Here is a 22,861-nt window from a genome sequence, read left to right as displayed (position 1 = left end):
GCAGAGTAGGGCTCTAGCCTCTAAGGTTCTAGGTTCCTGCTTACTACTGCTGTGTTCATAGCTATTTCAAGTTTTTCAACAATGCCCACAACACGGGATCACCCTGGGATTAAATGGCAAACCGTGCCTAGCACGTGGTTAACATTCAATAAAAAGAGCTGGTTACCATTCTGTTAGCGTAATATCCAGAAGTAGTACTTATTTTTCATAATGATTAAGGCCAAAGTTCATCTAAGTGTTAATTTCGGACAGGTATGTTAACAGCCAAAATGGGTTTATTGTGAAAAAAAGAAAGTTATCAGTACATTCTGGACCTCAGTTATCTTATCGAAGTTTCACTAACAGCTTTCTCCTAGCCTACTTCACTTTTCCACTTGGCAAGCTGAACAGGTATAACTTAATTAAAAGAACAAACAAGTACATCTATTTCAAAATAAGTTAGAAGCTTTCTGTAACAGACCGTACACATTCTAGTGTCATTCTCACAGATACTCTAGTAGAGTGCTACTGCAGTATGGGTAACATATAGAGAGAATCTAAGTTACATTCTTTAAATGTTTTGGAAAGCAGGTATTTTTGCCTCAGATATGTCTTTACATCAACTAAATGTTAAACATAGTCTAACAGTGATTGTATTTTGATTTTCTGTATTAGAAGAAGGTACTTGATGGGGAAGAGGAAGAAATTTATTATAGAAATGATATCTTCTGCGAAATTTTCCTATATGGTATAGAATCTAGAGCATAGCCTTCCTTAAACAGATTGTCACATAATCCTTGTGATCTGCAGTGGCATTGACTTGTTCAATAAGTCAAGTGTTTAGAACAGCACCTGACACATGTTGAATAAATAATAGTTTCTGTTTAGAAACTATCAAAATCTTTCACTATGAAGTATCTGAAACTAAATGTGGTTCATTCACTATATTTCACAGGGGTCAGTGACACCGATTTATGTTTTTTGAGTATGAACCTTCTGATATAAGGACTAAAGTTCTTTATATCATATGCATGTATCTAACAGTCTTGAAAACATTTTTCTATACTAGAAATCCAACAAACCTACTTATTTTTCAATTTATAGGTCTAGTCTTATATTACCACCTCTCTGTGCCTCACTTTCATCTGAGAAATTTCCAGCCAGTAAAAAAATAAAGATCTTTAATTATATAATCTATTTTTCTTTATTTTGATGGTTAAGTCATGTTCTGTTCAAAATGAAAAGATGGAATCACCACAAGTTTAAGTTTGATCCATTTAGTATTGTTGCCACTTTGGGTACATTCTTCCAATTCTCTGCTTTAAATCCCAATGATACTTTTTTACTTGCAACAAGTGTCCACTTTGTGTTGAAATGTTTGGCAATAGAATGTGAGGTGTCTCTCTGGAATCATAGTGGGAATGTATAGGTTGAAATCTTTGAGCGACATGGAATCAGAGTAGTAATGTATAGGACATATTTGAGTGACATATTTCATATTTTATATCATGTGAAATTCATTGTGAAATGCCACTAGATACAGTCATTATATTTAGAGAGCTTGAAGTTTTTATGTACAATAGAAAAAGGAAATGTAAATTGTATAAAATTTAAGCATGATTAAAAATAAAAATATATCTTAAACACTTTCAGTACGATTTTTGCAAAGCCTTCATATAAGCCATAAAATCTTGGAAATTATTGTAAAACTGCTTTTGTTTTTTTCCTCATTTTCCATAAGGTCAATTGCTAAGATATTTCTCTTTGTATTACATGACATTAGTTTTCAGTTAAAGAACAGGAATAATAAAGGACACTCCGAAGCCTCAAAAGGTGAGATATTGAAGAAAAAGAAAATTTGGAAAAGTAGAAGTCCAAACATTAAAATTCTGATTAATATTAGATGAAACCAACTTAAACTTGGTAAATCAATATTCAAAAAAACCAAGTATTTATTGTCCTCCAATTTTATTTCCAATATTTTGATCAAACTTAATATTGAGCTTCCGTTTTAAAACTGTCAGGAAACGCTCAGGAAAGATCCTAAAAAAGAAACATGAAAATAATTAGAAAATTAATATTAAGTGTATTTGTAAGTTATCTTCTCTTAAAATACTTATATTTATCATGTATCATGTCCATGTTCATTTTAAACAAAATTAAATACTTTAACACAGTCATTGTTATATGTTCTTGCCAATTAAATCATTTTCTTTTTCAAAAGGAAAAAGGAGGTTTAACATTCTTAGGGTAGGAGTGACTTGGAATTTTGTTTTAAAATAAATATACACCTATATTTTTCAAAAGATCTAAAAGAGGAAGTGTATGGAACTGAATAGCTGAGATGCTAGAGGATTTAAAAAAATTGATATTGAAAAGGAAGTGAGAATAGCAACTAATTTTATACTTTATAATCCAGAATATTGTTAAAATGTTCCACTAAGAGGCTGGGAAAGCAGAACTGGTTCCCCAGTCAACAAACTTGGTTTTGAGCGTAATTCTGAATAAATTATTTAACTTTTGAGTTTAAATTCTTCACTTGTAAACAGAGAAATTAACACCTGCCCACAGTGTTCTTTGAAGAATCAATGTGTTAATATAAAATACTTTTTAAATGATGATAGGTGAGTAGGTCTAATTTTTTTGTCCTCACCCTATCCTTAAGAATATTGAGGAACTTGTCATATTCCAGTAAGTCTGACAGAAACTAAACAGAATATGTAAATTAGTGTAACTATATTCAGACATCTGTCTAGATGGCATTAATAAAGTTTGGAAATTGAGCACTGAACATTCATAGGGGAAAATCAGAGCAATGATAATAATAGTAATAATTATAAAAATAGTGGTGTATAACATTTATCAAGTATTTATAGTATACTAAATACTTTAAGTGCATTATTTTATTTATTCTTTATAGCCCTATAAAGTCTTATTGTTGTCTCCATGTGACAGATGAAGAAACTAAGTTTCAAAGAAGTTAAATTTATCCATGCTTATGTTACAAACAAGTCACACAAACACAGCTTCACCTAACTCCAGAGCACAGACTTTGAGTCTCTATGTTAAAGGTCTAGGAAACGGATTAGTTTATTCAATCATCAAACTGCTGTCTTTTATGTATCCATCAACTCTTCACAGTGCAGGGTATATAGTGATGAAAAACAGGCAAAATTCCATCTCTCATAGAGTTACATTCTAAAGGACTGTAATCATTGAGTGCTTACTTATGTGATGCGACAAGTAAAATGCTAAGCACTTCACAGGTTTTAACTCATTTACTCACCAAGGAGATCTTTGGGTTTTACTCCCTAAACCTCTACTGTATGTTCAACCACAGTTCCTAGCAGAAGGGGCTAAAAATCCCGACACATGTCACTTACGCTTTTGATCTCTTGAATTATTTTTCAGTCTCTAGGTTAGTAATTCTTAAACTATGATCTTTGAACTAACTGCCTGTAGCAGTGGCCAGTTAAAATACAGATTTCTGGGTCCCAACTGAAACATCTTATATTAAAATCTTAAGAGGTGAGATCCAGAAATCTGATATCACTACCATGTTGGAAGAGCCCGAGTCTGGAGACAGGCAGTGAGAAGTGCTTTTGTTTGTTTGTTTCTTTGTTTGAACTCTGGCACCTCTTCACTTTTTCCTCATTAACTGACCAGTCTCATTGCCACACAGCTTTCTCAGGTGAGTAATGAGGCAATGTGTTATGATAAGCCATTCTTTGCACCAGTGGTTTCCAATGTTGGCTGTACATTTAAATCTGAATATGCATACAAATCACCCCTGGATCTTATTAAAATATATATTCTCATTCAGGTGATCAGGAAATTCTGTATTTCTAAAACTCTTGGGTGATGCTAATGCTGATGCTGCTGATCCATGGATCACATTTAAAGCAGCAAGGCTAAAGGATCTCTAAAACTATTTAAGATTATTTAGTAATTCCTATGCTACAGTGTGATTTTGCACAAAATAATATCTCAATGATTATCTTTTGTATATTTAAATGAATATTTAAAACATAACTATGGTCTTCTCTAATATTATTGTCCTACAATTCCGTTATGTAGTAATGCTTAAAAACTGTCCTTCATATTCATTCATTTATAAGATACGACTTCCAGAAATATACAAATTTCTTTCTTAAAAAAAACTTAAAAACTTGTGGAAATTATTCAGTTTATTTACCCAACTGCTACACCAATCTTGCTTCAATAATTAACAAATGTACTTTCGAAATTGATGGATTCTTTAAGTCCATTATCTTTATTAACTTAATTCCATTTAATTGTACTTTATTCAAATTTGGTTTTAATCTGAGTAAAAACATGCATTAGATAAATATTTATAACATTGACAAACATAACTGTCGCTTACGTTTTCACCACTAATAACTTGGATAGAGGAGATGGAACAAAAATCATTTTCTGCTCAGTCAGGATCCCATTCATCAGCTTGTCTACCACTTCTTCAGGCTTCAAGTAGGGTCCCAAACTGAAATCAGAAGCAGACTTCAGAAACAAATAATTTCACTGATGCTTCAGCTTTAGTTTAATGCTAAACAAGTAAGTTAAATTACCATAGGAACCATAACATAACTGACTTGGGGCATCATAGGTGCTCAAATATGGTAGCTGCTTTAGAATTAATAATAATAATAATAACCACCACCACCATTTACTTAGTGCTTGTCATGTACTGCACATTGTGCTAAACATTCTACACAGCTTACTTATCTCACTAAAGTTTTACAATTACCCTATGAAGGAGAGACCATAGTCCTTATTATGCAAATGAGAGGTATGGAAGTAACTAGGATGTAAAAATAATTTAGCTAGATTAAGTCTGACAAATTCACTTTTAAATCTTTAGAAGTCTTGGAACAGAAATCAGATGCCATTGTACAAGTTTTATTATATACTAAGACTTTTTAATGAACAATTTCTAAAGTATTGGAGAATTTAAAATATAGGAGCCTAGGTCCTTGGTCACCATACAAAACTCTTATATTGTGTCTGATTATCTAACTTTACCACTTTATCAATTCATTTAATTTTCAGTTCTGTTACTTAGTTCCACATTATATCTTCACTGTGTAAACACTCTGGTATATTCACTATTGAATAGGAGGTGGTCTCTAAAAAGTGGCATTTTTTATCTGGGTGTTAGAGCAAGTGCACTTACGATGCAGTTACACAAAAGTTGGTCCTAAATTTTTAACATTTCACTAATGATTTAGAAAAAAAATTATTCATAATTAAATACACTCATGATATTTGCCAATGTCACCAAACTGTTTGACGACTAACATTTTGGGAAGGCAGATTTTAAATGTGACTAGTTACAATAAGCGAGACAATAAGAATTGGATGAGATTCCTTGGGAATGAATACAGAATTGTTTATTCGGAAAAAATAGCAATAAAGTAAAAGTGGGATAAATGAGCACGATAATTGGATACCTGAAGGAGAACAAAATGTAAAATATATATGATAAATTTTTCATTCTCAGCATAGATTGGTCATTTATTAGAATGCTGTGTTCATCCCAGGACTCTGAAACAATAGTATTTCATATGAAGAGTTTAGAGATGTGACAGGAGAGGAAATACAACAGTGAAAGTGATGGCTTTGGCCAATGGAGGTAAAAATGAAAGGCAATGGAAACTTGAAGACTAAGCTGTCTTTTAGCCTGTGGCACAGGGGGGGTGTTTGATCATCTAACTTTACCACTTAAGTAGCTGAATAATTTTAGGGAAGAAATTTCTACTCTTTAAAGTTCAGGTTTTGGTTTTTGTATTTAATTTGAAAAATGGGGATAATTCAATGGTATGCTGGTAAATGTTTAACTGGCTCTCAAGGGGACAGAATTACCAGTTTTGTAGCATTTTCCAATTTCGATGGTATAAATACTCCCTTCATGGCCAATTTCAAGTTACCAACATGATGTTACTGAATGAGTATTATCCACCACACTCCTTTGGTAATGTGAGGAAACAGATTTCGTTAAATATATTACATGTGGGAGAGTAGATGTTTTAAAAGAATGTTCAACAAAAATAATTTTTGGTTGTCAAAAAAATTAATCAGAACATTCGATTACATTTAATCTAATAAATCCAGATTATGCTGCATTGTCTATATTACTAATTGGAAAGGGATAACTTATTTGAGAGAAAAAAATATTTCATTAAAAATTGTTCATATACCTAACAAGAGTCTCAAAATACATGAAGCAAAAAACTGACAATGCTGAAGCATAAAATTGACAGCACTGAAGGGAGAACATAGACAATTTAACAATAAAAGTTGGAGACATTAATCTTGCTTTTAATGATGGATTAAACTAGACAAAAGATAACAAAGAAATAGAAGACTTGAAAAACAACATAAATCATCTGGACCTAGCAGCATTTATAGACAATTCCACTGAACAACAGCAGAATACATATTCTTCTCAAAGGCACAAGGAACATTCTCCGGGACAGATCACATGTTATACCACAAAACAAGCCGTGTTACATTGAAGAAGATTAAATCAAAGTATGTTCTCAGACCACAATGGAATGAAATTAGAAATCAATAATAGAAGGAAAACTGGAAAATTCAAAAAATATGTGGGAATTAACTAATGAGACAAAGGAAAAAAAATCCCAGGAAATTAGGAAATACTTTGAGATGAATAAAAAAATATAACATACAACACATCTATGAGATGCAGCAAAAGCAGTGTTCAAAGGGAAATTTATAACTATAAATGTCTACATGAAAAATGAAGATCTCAAATCAATAGCCTAACTTTCTACCTTAAGAAACTAGAAAAAAGGACAAACTAAACCTAAAGCAAACAAAATAAAGGAAGTAATAAGATTAAAGCAGAGATAAATAAAATTGAGAAAAGAATCAATTAAACCAAAAGTTGACTCTTTTGAAAGAAAAAAATATTGATAAATCTTTAGCTAGACTAACGAAGAAAAACAGAGAGAAGACTCAAACTATTAAAATCAGGAATGAGAGTGAGGACATTACTATCAAACTTATAGAAATAAAAAGGTTTTAAGAGAATACAATGAAAAAGTGTACGCCAAAAAGTAGATAACCTAGATGAAATGTACAAATTCCTAGGGAACACAAAGCACTAAAACTGACTCAAGGAAAAACAGAAAATCTGAGTGACCCTTTAACAATAGATTGAATCAGTAATCAATAACACCAGCAAAGAAAAGCCCAGATGGTTTCATGATGTTTTAAGAATTAACACTAGTTCTTCTCAAAGTCTTCCAAAGAATAAAAGAGAACACTTCCTAACTCATGCTAGAAGGACAGAATTACCTTGACACCAAAGCCAGACTAAGGACTAAGCTATCACTAGAAAACTACATACCAATATCTCTTATGAATATTGATCCATATATTTTCAACAAAATACTACCAAACCAAATGGTTTGATAGTATGTGCAATGGCCAAGTGAGATTTATTTCAAGAAAGCAAGGTGGTTCACCATATAAAAATCAGTCACTGTAACATACCACATTAATAGAATAAGGGAAAAGCCCCATATCATCATCTCAAAAGGCACAGAAAAAGCGTTTGACAAAATCTAACACATTTTCATGAAAAGAAAAAAAAAAAAACACTGGACAAACAAGTAACACAAGGGAACTTCTTTAACCTGATTTTTATAAACACTTGTATAATGTGGTCTGATTTGGGTAAGCAGAGTGGAGTAGACAAGATAACAGGACTTATTAAATATGAAAAAAAAGTTCAACCTTTCTAATAATCAAAAATACATTAATATAACAAAGAAGTACTGTTTTTTCCCTCTCATATTGGCAAAGATTACAAGTATGCTAATATTCAATGCTGGCAAAGGTGAAGGGAATGGGCACTTCATACTGCTGATGAGAGGATAAATTAGGACAATCCTTCTGGAGGGCAATCTAATAAATCTATCAAAAGTAAGTTCCTACTCTTGATCTAGCAATTGTTTCAAAAAAACAATCAAGAGAAGGTAATTGGGAAAATAAGCAAAGATATACACATATATACATATAGGTATGTATATCACACATATTTGTGAATATATAAACACATATATGTATACCTACACACACAAACATGGATATACATTTATTACAATAATGAAAGATTAGAGATCTAAATGCCCATCAATGACATACATGTACACCCAAAGATTGTTTGGCTAACATTAAAAGAATAAGGTAAGGGAGCTCTGTATATATTACAGAAAGCTGACGAAGATATATTGTTAAGTCAAAAGGGGCAGCTTACAGAATTGTATGTATATTTCTATGTACCAAAAAAGGAAGAAATGTATTAAATTAAGAAGCATGGCCTCTTAAGTTGGGAAGCTATAACTGGAAATCTAATGTTTCAGTGAAGTGGTTATCTCTGGAAGAGCAACACCTTCGAAGGGGCTTTTCTGTATATTAAGTTTTGTTTATCATACATTATCAGAAAAGCAATAAAGACACTTCCAAGAAATACTTAATATACTCTTTTAAAATGATGATTCTCAGGGGGAAAAAACAACTTCAATTAAAATTTTGTTAAAAACTTAACAAATTTAATATAAAGCTAGGAATAGGGCATTTGGAATCAAGGACCTAGGTAGGAATTCCAGTCTGCAGCTTTGGGGCTGTGTGATCTCAGGCAATTTTTTTAACTCCTCCAAGTTTCAGTTTGTCCATCAAATGGGCAAAGTAAAATTCATCTCGCAGAATTGTTGTAAGAATTAGGGAAGGGATAGTCAAACTATGGCCTGGGGCCAAATCTAGCCCTCTCGAATTAGAGATTAGAGGTGATTTATGTAAGGTATCTAGACCTAGTAGGGCACCTGGCCTTTAGTAAATGCTTTTATTAAAACAATTTCTTGATACCTAAGTTTATTTAACAAAAATAAATCTTAGCAGGCAAAAAAATTACTCAGAATACCTGATTACACTTAATTCTAATAAACTCAGATTATGCTGTTATAACCTACACAGTAAACCAGTTTCTTTACAGTGTGTTAGATGTGTAAATATAAGAACAAATAAACTACATCTTTTATGTGATTTAAAAGAGAATTTAAATTCTAATATTAATATGATACAAATTATTTTGAATCAGTCATTTAGAAGTCAGTTCGGTTTCCTTCTTTCAGGAAGGCTGTCCTCTGTGTAAAGAAGACAAAGTTTGGATTGAATCCAGTTCTGCTACTTACAGGCAAGTTACTTGACAAGCAACTATTATTGTGAGGTTTAAGAAAATTACAGATTTTATTCAGTACCCAAAATATAAACTAGAATAAGATCTGTCTTCTAATTAGAAGAACTAAGTTTCTAGATTAAAACCAACCTCACATTGGCATCCATTCTAGTATGAGACTAATCTTCAAAGGGGTTTATATGACAGGCCCAAGCCCTAGACCCTTCTTTAGCCAGGTTACATTCCCGTGACTAGGCTAGAATCACACCAGCTTCTATTTACACTTTCTTCCTACAGCAGGCTTCCACTATTTTTTTATTATATTAGTAGAGCCTTGCCAAGAAAGGGCACTCTTGCCCACAGGAAGGTTAGCTTGTGCAACCAGCCTGGTCCTGGGGACTAAGGTAAAAAATTCAATTACAATTTTAAAAAATATAGTTCCTCTTTTTAACTGCTGAAAGACAGTCTGAGTGAAAAACTTGACTCAAACATTATTTTGGTATCTAGATCCTAAAAAAAATGGGAGAAATTGGCAAATTTTATCCTTGGGAATGCTACTCACCTTTTCCTTTGACATCCCCTTTCAGTTTTAGTGAACTCTTTTAATTAATTAATTAATTTTTATTGAGATATAGTTGACATATCATATTGTGTTAGTTTAAGGTGTACAATGTGTTGATTTGGTACATGTATATATTGCAAACCCTAGCGTTAGCTAACACCTCCATCCTATCACATAACTATCACTTCTTTTTTGTAGTGGAAACAGTTAAGATCTAGTTTCTTAGTAACTTTGAAGTTTTTAATACAGTATTGTCTATAATCATAATGCTGAGGGAGGTAAGCAGTTTACCTACTGCTTCCAGAATCCCATGTGTAACATATGCCAGTTATATAAAATTTAGAAATTTGATCTGTACCTAGGGAGATGTCTAGAAGTATGTTCACCAAAACATTAAGAGTAGTTTCCACAGAGTAGAGCGTTTTAAGAAAATCTAAAAAGCAACTTTCTTATTTGTATTTTTCTGTATGTTGGAATTTTAAAAACTATATATTATGTTTTCAAAGACATTAAATCTATGCCCAAAGAAAGGAAACACTAAAAATTAACCTCAGAGCGGATCCTTCTAATTTTATTTTTCAACCAAGGAAAGACCATGGTCTTATATCATTTTGGAAGATAGATAATCTCTAGATTACCAACAGAAAGTGTCTTCCACATTGTAGTCCTGGGTTCTCTTTATCAGAATTACCTATGATGCGTGGTAAAAACACGCAGTTCCAGGTTTCCATCCCCACCACTACCCTGTCCCACCCAACAAATCAACATCTCTGGGGTGGGGCTCCTCTGTGGTTCCCAAGCATCCCTGGTGAAAGGTATGTACACTTAAGTCTAAGATCCACTGCTTGGGGGAAGAAAAAAAGGGAAGATTAGCAAGTTCACCTGTGTCATTCATATTTACATTTATATACATTCTCTGTCTCTCTTTGTCTCTCTGTTTTCCCATAATCTACAAAAGCTGAAACTGAGATGAGCCAAAGGCATGGAATATCAGGTGTTTTAAGGATTAAAACACTTAGGAAACCCCACAGAATGGCTCATATTCATGCAATTACCAATCCTTTTATCTCCATTTCTGTCTCATCTAACCTGGAACTCAGGTTTTTGATGAAGCCAGTATTAATGAAATAAGGGCAGAGACAGGATGTTTTGACTCCGGTTCTTTTCAAGGAAGCAAGTTCTTCAGTCAAACTTTCATGAAATCCAACAACAGCAAACTTGCTTGAACTGAAAATAAACACAGAAAGGTCACAAAATAATTCAAGAAAGCTGCTGCATCTATTTAATTCAGATGTCTATTTTCCTTAGGTAAGTGTGGGCCTCTGTTGGGCAGCATGGCCAGCACCTGAATTTTAAGGCCCAGATCATACCTACTGAATCAGAATCTGCATTCTAGAAGATTCTCGGGTAATTTAGAGGCACACGAAAGTCTAAGAAGCACCGACATAGAATATTTACTGCATTCTAACATCATTTATCAGAGTGACAATCGAGCAGGTTTAAATGTCTTGTTAGGAAAATTGGTAGGGTGTTCGTTTTGTTGTCGCTATTTCCATAAAATTTAATGACACTGTAGGTGGCTCATTATTTACTTTAATATATTCATGGAATTCACTTGCCAACAGTGAAGGGGAGCCTGCCTAAGATTTTAATTGCAGAGGCAAAAAATTCCTTTTTTGGCCTCTTGTGTTCCTGGCAACTAAAAGAGTCCAGACAAATAAATTACCCAACAATATTAGATAAATTAAATAAATAGTGGCATATATGTACAGTGGCATACCATGCAGGAATTGAAAATGATGTTGCACATATATATTAATTAACATAAGAAATATTCAATTTAAACTTAAATAAAAGCAAGCTTTGTATGTAGGCATTTTAAAATGTATGACTATATATTGGTATTTAAAATGTCCTAAAAAGTTATAACAAATGCTTATTATGGTTACTTCCGCATAGTGAGATTATCAGTAAATTTTCTTTTTTTCTTTTACTAAAGTGTATTTTCTGATTTTTCTTAAGTGAACCAAAAGTGTAGGAATATATTAAAACTCAGAGTTAATGATCCTGAGTATGTGAAAAGAATTTTATATTTTTGAACTTCAAGGCGAATTTATTTTTATACATATATACATATATGTATGTATACACACACATACACATATGTATATTTGAAAGCTAAAAGTGAGTGGATTTTTTCCCCATACTTTGTAATATTACATCGAATTTTTTATTCTTAATAATCTGAATGAATATTTCTTATTCCAAATTATTCTTTTAGAGAACATTTCATTATAAGTTAATGATCAGGTCTCAATTTTGCCACATCTTCCCATACTGCTAACTTTCATGCTTGTAAATTGGCTATTTGAGTTCATAAGATATATTAGCCAGAGTTTTGTGGTACCAAATTGTTTTCTTTTTAAAATGAAGATACTTTTGAACAAAATACTTAGCAAACGGCAAAACCATATAATCAAAAGATTAACCTCATTATGAATTCAGTTCTTTCAACATGCATTTTTCACATTAATCTTTAAAACTATTGAAATATGACTCCAAAAGAAATTTAAATATTTTTTTTCTAATATAGAGCTGCAATGGATTCTTTTGGATTCTTTTGCTACAGCTGCAACTCAGGACTATGATAGCTGAGGGCTGGATTATGGGAAAAAAAAAAACAAAAACAGATAACTCTAGGTCCTCTCTTATTTCATTCTAACAAACAAGAGCCATAGCATATACGATTAATTCCACTAGGGCAAAGCGTTCTAGAAGCTAAAATGAGAGGAGGGACCTTACCATTTTGTGTGAATATAGGCAAGTGGAATTGAAAATACCCAACAGATACCCTCCTGTCACTCAACACTTGCAGGATTTCAGATTCTATGCTAAGTGCATTTCATTATAATTTAAACTTTGTAGCACCCTGATGAGTTAGTTATGAGTTAGCCTAGGTTATGGATGAGGAAAATAATGCACAGAGAAGTTGAGTAACTTGTCAAAGGTTACATAAAATTACTAAGTGGTTGAGTCAAGATTCATAGTAATCCTATCCTGGAAACAACCCAAAGTTCATCAGCAGTACTATGGATAAAAAATGATCTAATTAAATAAATAAATAAAATAATTTAAAAAAATAATCTAGTCACAGAATGCAATGCTATACAGGCATGAAAATGATTAAACTAAACCTATCAACAATGACATGGATAAATCTCATAAAATAGTGTGATTCCATGTACATAAAGATCAAAAATAGGCAAAATTAATTAATGGTGTTACGAGTCAATACAGGAATTACCTTTAAGAAGGAAAGAGGGATCGGTGAATAGGGAAGAGTTACAAAAAGAGCTTCCGGAGTCTTGTAATGTTCTATTTTCTGACCTGTGTTGTGGTTAAAAGGATGTATCTACTTTGCAATAACTCATTGAGCTGTTTACTCATGATTTCTGCAGTTTTATAAATATATGTTATACTTCAATAAAAAATTTGTTTTAGAAAGCAACACCTCAGTTTAATAATAGCTGCTAAACATTGCTTTCTATTGGGAGAAGTCTTAGTGAATATCTGTGAAAGTTCTACCATTGATCAGTTGCAGAGCAAAAACTAAACTGAAGATAACTGCAGTCAATAAGGACCAAAGACTGTGACAGCTCAGGCCAAGGATAGCTAAGGATCCAAACAGGAGTTCTGTGAGGGCAAGCAAATCACAAATCTGTCCCAAAGCTGACAGTATACAGCTTGTGTAGGTGCAACCTTGCCTTTTAGCCCAAAGGGCACCTTTGTGTAAATCAGAAAAGGCCATTCCTCTTCTCAAGCTAATTTATTGCCATCTGCTGGAAAATCATTCCACTCTAAAAGGGCCTGACTGTGAACAGTGAACCCTAGAATTGTGCAGTGCACAATTTGCACAACTGTGTATATCACTCCTGCTTTGACAAGTACTCCATAAGAACTTTTACTTTTGTTGAAAGAACCATCACTAGTCACCAAAATAAATTTGTTCCGAACACAAAGTAGGCTCTCTCTTGGTTTTCACTGTAAACACTCAGTGGGGTAGAATCAAATCAGAAGCAAGAGCTACAGTATTTACTATGGCAAGGGAAGGAAGAAGTGTGACACAATTCACAGCCTTGTTGCCTTCTCTGATACTCTTTGCTAACTGGAGAGTATGACAGAATTTGGCAGGGCAGGAATGTCATATAGTAGACTAGCAGCAGTACCTGCAACTATCTTCATCAAGGAAGTGAAATAAATACCAGATTGTATTAACCCTTGATGGCTAGGGGCTAATCAGCTAACTTAAATCAGCTTTGAAAGAGATAAAATACCATCTGTACACTATAGGTCTGGTCTTTCTCTGACTGCTTCAGCAGTTATTTTATTCTTTTTTTAAAAAAACTCAATCCATGTCTATATTTATTTTTAAAACTATTATAAAACAAATATATGTTCAGAAAGTAAAAAGGAAAGAAAACATAGATGAAGAAAAAAACAAAATAAATCTTATTTTTCTTGCTATTACCTAAGAATAACCATTCTCTAGGTGTGGTTAGGGTAAATGGTTCGATACACTTTCTTGCAAACTTTTAAAAAGCAAGAATATATATATCAAAGTTACCAACCCATTCCTATGTTTATAAATTTATACACATATCTATAGCTACATATACAACTACACATCGTTTTTAGTATTTAGATACATAATTCCAAAAGAGCACTATGGTTGGAAACAAATTTGAGCATTATTTGTAAGTATATTTACATAATCATAATTCAACATTTTTAAGTATTTGTAAAGTATAGAAATTGCCAAGAACTATTGGGGTGTATGGAACCAGGAGGATCACCTTGGCTGCAGTGGCCTCAATGATCAGTTCTTTACAGCATACAGGGGGGCACATTACTTAGCCCTGATTATTATAGTATGTTCTTTAATTATTACAATAGTGTGTGGTTTTTTTTTAATGGATAAATATTATAGCTTTTTTTATAACAATTTCATTGTTTGGATGCTTTTAATGTTTACAATCTCACATTATATTGTCGTCTTCACACTATTTTATTTCCACAACAATACATTATTTAAAATTATTGATACTAACTTATGTTCCTAGTACAAAACTATTGCCCTTATTTTATAATTCCTTGCTGCTAAAAGGGATGAGAAATGCTTTAAGCAGCTGGTTTCTAACTGGATAATTTCTCTGTAGCCACCTCTAAGAAAAGTCAACATAAGAGGGGTTTAATGGTCGATAATGGTGTTACATAAGCCATGTTGTGCAACTTTGTGCCTATTTCAGCAACTTCAACTTTAAATCATTAAGGATAATGCTCATTGGACAGGTAAGAAACCACACACAGGTTAAGCTTAGGAACCAATGAAGGAAACACACGTTCACTTACCAATAAGCCACTAAAAAAGGGATCCCCAAATGCCCAGCTGCTGAAGCCACAGTGACAATATGACCATGATTATACTTTATCATTGCCGGAAGAAAGGCCTTTGTAGTCTAGAAATAGTTGTTATTAAGAGAGAAAAAAATATTGTTATTTCTGATTCACAGACTCCTTGAAAACACTTTGAAACAAAAGTGTACTTTGTTAACATTGTTCCTGGAAGAAATGAAAAAACCTAGATTAATTGCCAAATGTGCCAACATACAGCAACTGGATAGGATGCCCAGACTAGAAAAATTAAACAATGGATACTTAAAACTTTGGGCAACCATCTCATTTAAATTGTGTACAAGTTAGGGGTGGCTCCATAGTGTAGTAGTTAGCATATCTGCTTTGCATGCAGAAGGTCTTGGGTTCATGCCCCAGGTGGAGCCACAGACCATACCCCAGGTGTGCCAGGCCTTGGGGTGCCAGGCCCTGGGTGCATGCCACGAGCGTGTGGGAGGAGACGCCCTACCTTCAGAGATCCAGTTCTTAAGGGAAAATGGCAATATCCATAGGTCAGGGGTGGAAATGGGAGGGGAATTAAAGAGGAGGAAATAAACAAATTGTGAACAAGTTATGTCCACTGATCTTCTTTTCATCACTGATATCATCTATCATCTCATACACTGAATAGGTATAATAATGTAGAGTTATCAAAAAAATTTACATTTAATGTGAAATTGTTAGAAAACAGTTTTGGTTATATCATTAGAATACTGAAGAACAGTAATCTTCTAATGTCACTAAATATTTATGCAATAAATACTTACTGAGCACCTACTATATGATAGGGATTCAGAAGCAGATAAGATAATACCTTATATTCTAATGGAGGCAGAAAGATAAGCTTACTCATAAATGATAAAAATACAGACAGATGTCAATAACTTGGGAATATTAACATAATACTGCATTTCCACCAATTGACTTCAATATTCTTTTGAGATTATTCATCCCAAACTGGCTATTTGGCAATAATTAGGCCGCGCGCGCGCACACACACACACACACACACACACACACAACATTGAATGGTGAGTTTTTTATAAAGTTTACAACTTTGAGGTCAGGATACAATAGGAAAATTGGGTCTCATGAGAATCTGAAAGATAACTGAGTTCACCTTTAATAAAATCACAGATGACTCAGAAGGTACCTAATCCCTATTTCATCTCTAAACAGGATCACACAGAGATGTGAGACTCTAGCTTAGAATCAAAACATATATAACACCTGATGTTTATTTATTTATTTATTTATTTTTGAGGGGAGGATGAATAATTGATGAATTTTGGTCCTAGCATGAAAAATGATCTCTTTGCATGTTATCCCTGGTACCTGAAAAAAACTTTAGTATTGAGGTGATATGATACATTTATGTCTACCAAAAGCTCCACTTTAAATTTAATCTTACAGTCTTACACAAGGGATTTTTTTTGTAGAAGAAATCATACTTACCCAGAAATGTGCAAGTGTATTAACTTCAAATGTCTTTTCAATTTGAGGGTCTTGTGTAGCAAAGAAATCTGATTCATAGACCACACCAGCATTATTTATTAAAATACTAACGTCTCCAATTTCTGCCTTCACCTTTAAAAATAAAGAAAAATATCTGCATCATTAATAGGTATGAGGGTAGTTTTCCATGCAATAACCATTAAAGAAGTATCTGTTTATCCATAAGCTGTGGGAAAAAAGTTTTGACTCCATGTGCCAACATGGAAAAAAATAACTTTTAAATTTTAGGTACTTAATTTCAAAACAGCTCTCTTCTAAGTTTATTAGGTAGAAATTTTCTTTTGGAATTTAGTCTCATGACTTTGCTCTATGAATTATAGTTCAAGGGGCATTTGCTAACAAAAATCTAACTAGTGACAAATAATCAGAATTCATTTTTTAACTACTATTCCAAAGGTAAGCCAAAAAAAAAAAAAAGGTTAAATTAATTTGCAAATGCAGGAACTATTATGGGAAACTATGTAAAACTGATTGCATCATTAAGATGGCTACATCTTCTATTTATTTTTTTGGTCATTCTGTTCTATTGCTCACCAACCTTTTTCCATCAAGAAGCAATAGGCTTAAGGGTTAGCAATGCAAGAATATCTTTCAGTATTTTTATGTTTTTTTGAGTAATTAAGCTTCTCTGTAGATGCTCCCTAGAGTTGCAATGCATTTTGTTATACTTTGTGTTCCAAATAAAAGCTAGCTTCTAATAGAGTTATCATTATTTAGTGCTACAGTGTATTGGGGAACTAAGAGGGAAATGGCAACTAGCCTACTAAAAATTTTCACATATTATGTAAGTATTATGCATCTTATATAATTTCATTATCTCATTTAATCCTCACAGCAATTCTATGAGGTAGCAACTTTCAATATGCCCATTTTAAATATGAGAAACATGAAACACAGAATGGCTTTCTTGCCAAAGGTTACATGACTGGGGCTCTTTCAGATTTCCTGACTGAAGAGCCCAAGACAAGATTCAAACCTCAAACAGAAAGGAAGGCAGGAGGGGAAGACCCATCGACATCCCAGTAGGACACCAGTGTGCCACGGAGAAGCCTCCCAGCCAGAACTGAATTTCATCAGGTTGTATTTAAATTATGAAAGAATCAAACTAAGTTATCTGGTCCTCGATCAACACTATCTGTATCTATATCCACACCTCTAGCACAATATGAAAACTGTTTTTCAGAATAATGCTCCTAAGTTATTTAGAAAAACAGGATATTTCATGTGGCTTGAATGAAGCTGCTATAATGCTTCCAAAAACATCTCAAATCAGAATATACTTTACTGTTTTATATTGCCAAAGTACTCGCCCAGACCCTCTTGATCCTTCCTTCGTCTTTGAGCTCCCCATCATTGCCTATTGTCTCCTCGAATGTGAATATCTGGTCGCACATTTCTTGATAATGAAAGGAAGCTGAGCATTTAACTGTTTAGGTGGCATAAAACTGTCCTGATAACAAAATAGCCACTTAAAAATATCTGATAATCATATGTATTGCGTATACTGTTTAAGCATTGAGTTAGTTCATCTTAGAACAATTTCAGTAAAAACAGTACAGTTAAAATACATGGAATAGGTTCAAATAAAATTATCTTTTCCAGAAAAGCCTATTCCCAGATGAATCTGAAAATGAGTGTTTTCCATTTAGATAACTAAAGATTTTAGGCTAGTAAATCCCTTAGACAATGGCTAATAACAAAATTATATAGACAATACTGATGGTTCTATTATAATACTAAGAACTAATTCTTACAGGGTGACTACTGAATTCTAAGAACTTTATATCATTAATTCACTTAATCCTCATCTGTGATCTTTCTTTTATAATTGCAGGAAGTCAGGCACAGAGAGGTTGAGTAACTTGCCTAAGGCGACATAACTACTATTATTGGAAAAGTGCTCATCTCTATGAAGGAGAGTAATTGTTAATTTAAATAAAAGTTATTATTAAATGCAGATGTTTTTTACCAATAGGCCTTGATCTTACTGTACCCCTTTCTAGGAAAGCCATTTTTTATCACTAGGCTGGATCATTTTTTTTTTTTTTTAGGCGAGGCAACCCTTGGTTGACCTCACAGATTGCAAGGACCTAGTCTGCTTACAATTCCTCATTTTTTATTTTTTAGACCTACAGCACTTGGTCTTCCAAGTGGTCTCCCATCCAAGTACTAACCAGGCCCTATCCTGCTTAGCTTCCCATATCAGATGGGGACCGGGCTTGTTCAGGGCGGCATGGCTGTAGACTGGGTAATTTCTACTTATTCTTTTGATTTAGCTCAGAATGTCCCCAAATCTAAAATTCCTTAAAATTTAAGATTCTCGGATATGGCTGAATCAGAATCTTTATATCATACTGAATCAGAATATTCAGGGTGAGGTCCAGGAATGATTATTTGCTCAGATAATTCTACTGACCTTCCTAACATTATCACATTTGGTTAATAAGTACATGTGTGAGGTCAAAGTGAAATCCCATTATACACAGCACATCTCAGTTATAAATAGAAGAGACCAATAATGCTATGTAGAAATGGACATATCTATAATCAAGATGGATAAACAGGTTTATCCAAACTTCCTAACCCAGTTTTTTGACTGGGCTTCAGAAGACTGTGTCAATGATCTGCAGTATCACCCAAGAATTTACCTGTACCAGAATCAGATGGGCAAGCTCTGGATGTGTACGTAGGGTATTAAATATGTGGATTCCTGGGCCCAGCCCTCTACCTACTGAAAGAAAACCTCTGGGGTGCCTATTTTTAAACGAGCTCCATGAAGATTCCAGAACACACTTAAGTTGGGGAACCTCAGTTCTAGGTTCTAGTTCTGGGTCTGCCATTAGCTAGCTACATAACCTTGGGCAAATCACAAAACTTTTTTTAGTTTGTCTGGATCATGACTGGATCATCCCCAAAATCCCTTCCAGCTCTGACATGATGATTCTAACAGATGTAACATTTCACCTTCTTCGCGGAATTGTAAATATCTTCTCGGTTACTACAGTCTACCACAAAGGTATGAGCCTTTGCACCCAGTCTCCTGCATTCAGTGGCTGTCTCCTCAATTCCATGCTGGAAAAGTAGCAAAGAAAACAAAATAAGTTATGTGAGTATATTACACCAACAGCTGAAAGAATTAAGGGTAGTCAGATTCTTTGAACTAGGATTAGGTAAAAATTTACTGACACATTTTTGACAGGGATATAGGCACACTTTGCTCTCAATACTTTAACAAGCTTCTTTTTTTGGAACTGAACTTAAAGCAAGTTTAAAAAAGATAAAAATGTTAAAATATTGGTTTTGTATTCATTAATTTTACACTGTGCGTGTATGTATGTAGTATTTATGTGCATTCTATATCGGGCTTTTAAAAAAATTATATTAAACTTTTTTCTGTGCCACTAAAAACTATTCATGGATGTCAATTTTCTGGCTGCAAAATAAATAAGGAGTTAAGTACCATTCATTCATTCATTCCTCCAACATTTTAATGTATAGGTGTCTAGAAGGACTTTGTGGACACAAATATGACTGTGTCAGAGTCATGACCTCAGTGGATTCACAGCGTAGTAGAAACATAAAATAAGTATAATATTTAGTAGGACCATATTAAATTGTTATTCTTTTGGAATAAGGGATTAAATATTACCAGTTCAAACTAATAGAGTGGTAAGTATAAGACTAGGGCTATATAGAGAGTTATGGGAACACACAGAATGGGCATGCGATGCAATTATAGAAAAGGTACACGAGTTGGCTCTTAAGGATGAGTAGAAGAGCCGAGCAGAGAGGGGCAGGACACGCCAGCCAGACTGTAAGCAAAGGGACAAAAAAGAGGAAATTTCTCTGTGGAAGCACTAGTCAATTGGTATTGCTGGGTCATAAATGCCAGTGGGAATCCAAATTAATGGGCATTAAATGTCATATTAAGTATGTGTTATTTGGTCTCTACCTTGTGCCAGACAATGTGCTAAATGCTTTGCATATAGTATTTGGTATAATCCTCCCAGGCCTCTAAATTAAGTATCATTTTATCTGTTTTGCAAAAAAGGAACCTAAAGCTCTAGGAAGTTATCCAAGAAATTGGGTAAATCATCTATGAAGAAGTAGATTGCTCAGGGAAGCCTGACCACTTTGCTATACCAGACCTTCACCACTATGACCACACCAGAGTAGGCTGGATCTAGTTTGTAACTTTCATTGTACATTAATTATTTAAAGTCTATTTTCTTTATTAGAGTAAGAACATGGGACCCTATTCTTGTTTGCCTCTATTCATGTTCTTAATATCTAGGCAACAGATAATTAAGGAGTATTTGCTGATTGCTACCTCCATCAGCCACATAGTGGGTTTAGCTCTCATCTAACTTTACATCCCATGAATTCTTGTTTATGCTAAGATGTTAACTAATTGGATGTTAACTAATGTGTAAAGTAAGGCAATTCAGGCCACCAAGTGCTTTCTGGAAACCTGTGTGTATATAAACCATTTGCCAAACATAAGGTAAAATTCTAATTCTTCCTCTCTTCCTTAAACTTACAACTATTCCGGTAAAAATTACATTAAAGACTTTTCCTATTTGTTATGTTTAACTAAAATATGATTTTAAAAGATTACTCTTGTAAATTACTCTGGCATAGTAATGTTGCTTTCTGTTGGGTATCTTTTAAATTCACTCACCTCAGTAACTGCAAGTAGGATATTTTTCTTAATAGGTACAAACCTCTTACTCTTTTAATATACTAGCTAAAACTATTTTTCCATATAATTAAGATAGAAGGATCGGAGAAATCAGATTCAGAAGATTACAAATTATCATCAGGGCAAAAAAGTGAAATTTACAATGGCAATGGGCAGTAACTGAGAATCTTATTATCATCTAGGTCCGTTCATCATGTGCTCATAAACACATTAATTAATTCCTGTTCTCCTCCATCTATAATTCAATAATTTTTCTCTACTTACTTTACAAAGATGCTGTAAGGGGTTGTTGCTTGCAAAATGCATGCATGTCCACGATTAAAGTTATCAGGAAGAAAATATAGTAAACAGTATTACCTTATTTATATCCCACAGAACCAGTTTGCTTTTAAGTTTGGCAAATTCATAGGCAGTCAGTCTCCCGATTCCATGTCCAGCTCCAGTAATCAGGACGATTTCTCCGGTGACTGATTTTCTCTTCTTTGGAATAAAAAGCTTCAGGAGAGACTCTAAGATGGAGATAATCAGTAAGGGCAGAAGCGGGAGGCAGCTGAGAACGAACCGCATCATGTTGGTTGCTGCAAGGATTTGGTATACTTTACCAATCACTAAATTGCTTCAGGGGTCGGGTGGGAGGAGGGTTAGTACGGTCAAACACTAACCAGAATAAAAGCCAGAGCAAGGAAGGGATCCTTTATCAAAAAGAAACAAACAACTCTGAAACCTTTCCTTCCGCAGGGCTGGGCTTGGTTGGTTAGGTCCTTGGCAATTGGCTCAAGCTGTGATGAGCAGCGACTGGTTGCTCAAAGTTCAGAAACCTGGGTGGAACAAAGCCGGGAGGAGCGGAAAGCTTCCTAGTTCCGGTTTGCGCAGCCACCGTGAGGCCCGCAACCAAAGTCGCCTCACTCCCATTTTTCCTATTTCGTAAGCCGACCTTGGAGGGTTAGTTGCTGCTTATTTTCCCAAATTTGATAAATTCCTCTTAAAGGATAATTGACAGTGTCTGCAGTCCAGATGCTTCTCTGAAACATGATGGTCGCCCATCACTAGTTAAGTAATGCAGATGTCATTGCCTGTCTTAAATGAACCTAGGGAAATGCCCCATAGTTCTGCTCCGGGGTGAGCGACGACGCTACATCGCTTTTTGTTTGAGCTAAGCACGACTTTCGGAGGACGGATGAAATTTTGTCCTTTCAGGGACAACGATAATTAAGACCCAGAAAATATCTGATCATATTAAAGGCGATTGTTTCCACAAGGAAGAGCATTATTTTGGATAACCTTTTTCATTCGACCATTAGAATGTTAAGAAAATTGCCCTTTGGTAATTGTATATTTATTCAGCTTGATAAAACACTGCCTACAGAATGGATAATAGAATAGAAACTACCTTGTCTAAAAATTACTCATATAAGTTTTGGTTTAGTAGCCT

General features: G+C 33.9%; 1 protein-coding gene and 1 pseudogene across 1 annotated transcript; both read right to left on the bottom strand.

The window, feature by feature from the left end:
- Positions 1 to 1,729: 1,729 nt before the first annotated feature.
- HSD17B11 (hydroxysteroid 17-beta dehydrogenase 11) lies at positions 1,730 to 22,193 on the bottom strand. Its single transcript, XM_016161107.2, has 7 exons — positions 21,787 to 22,193; positions 19,692 to 19,799; positions 16,668 to 16,799; positions 15,171 to 15,277; positions 10,851 to 10,988; positions 4,364 to 4,480; positions 1,730 to 2,022 (listed from the first exon to the last, which is right to left on the bottom strand). Exons 1-7 carry the CDS (start codon positions 21,997 to 21,999, stop codon positions 1,932 to 1,934), a joined length of 906 nt encoding a protein of 301 aa, XP_016016593.2. The 5' UTR covers positions 22,000 to 22,193; the 3' UTR covers positions 1,730 to 1,931.
- Positions 18,854 to 18,972, bottom strand: LOC118609254 (annotated as a pseudogene).
- Positions 22,194 to 22,861: the final 668 nt, after the last annotated feature.

Source organism: Rousettus aegyptiacus, unplaced genomic scaffold, assembly GCF_014176215.1.
Source record: "Rousettus aegyptiacus isolate mRouAeg1 unplaced genomic scaffold, mRouAeg1.p scaffold_m13_p_10, whole genome shotgun sequence".
Classification (NCBI taxonomy): Eukaryota; Metazoa; Chordata; class Mammalia; order Chiroptera; family Pteropodidae; genus Rousettus; species Rousettus aegyptiacus.
This window is presented reverse-complemented; position numbering and strand designations above follow the sequence as displayed.

What these genes read in the sequence shown, in the direction of transcription:
- HSD17B11 (XM_016161107.2), bottom strand. Translation starts at nt 21,999, where the DNA reads ATGATGCGGTTCGTTCTCAGCTGCCTCCCGCTTCTGCCCTTACTGATT. An exon ending in TTCTGTGGGATATAAATAAG is followed by an intron (nt 19,800 to 21,786) that starts GTAATACTGTTT and finishes CTACTTTTCCAG; the next exon opens with CATGGAATTGAGGAGACAGC. An exon ending in CCTTTTTTAGTGGCTTATTG is followed by an intron (nt 10,989 to 15,170) that starts GTAAGTGAACGT and finishes GTTTATTTTCAG; the next exon opens with TTCAAGCAAGTTTGCTGTTG.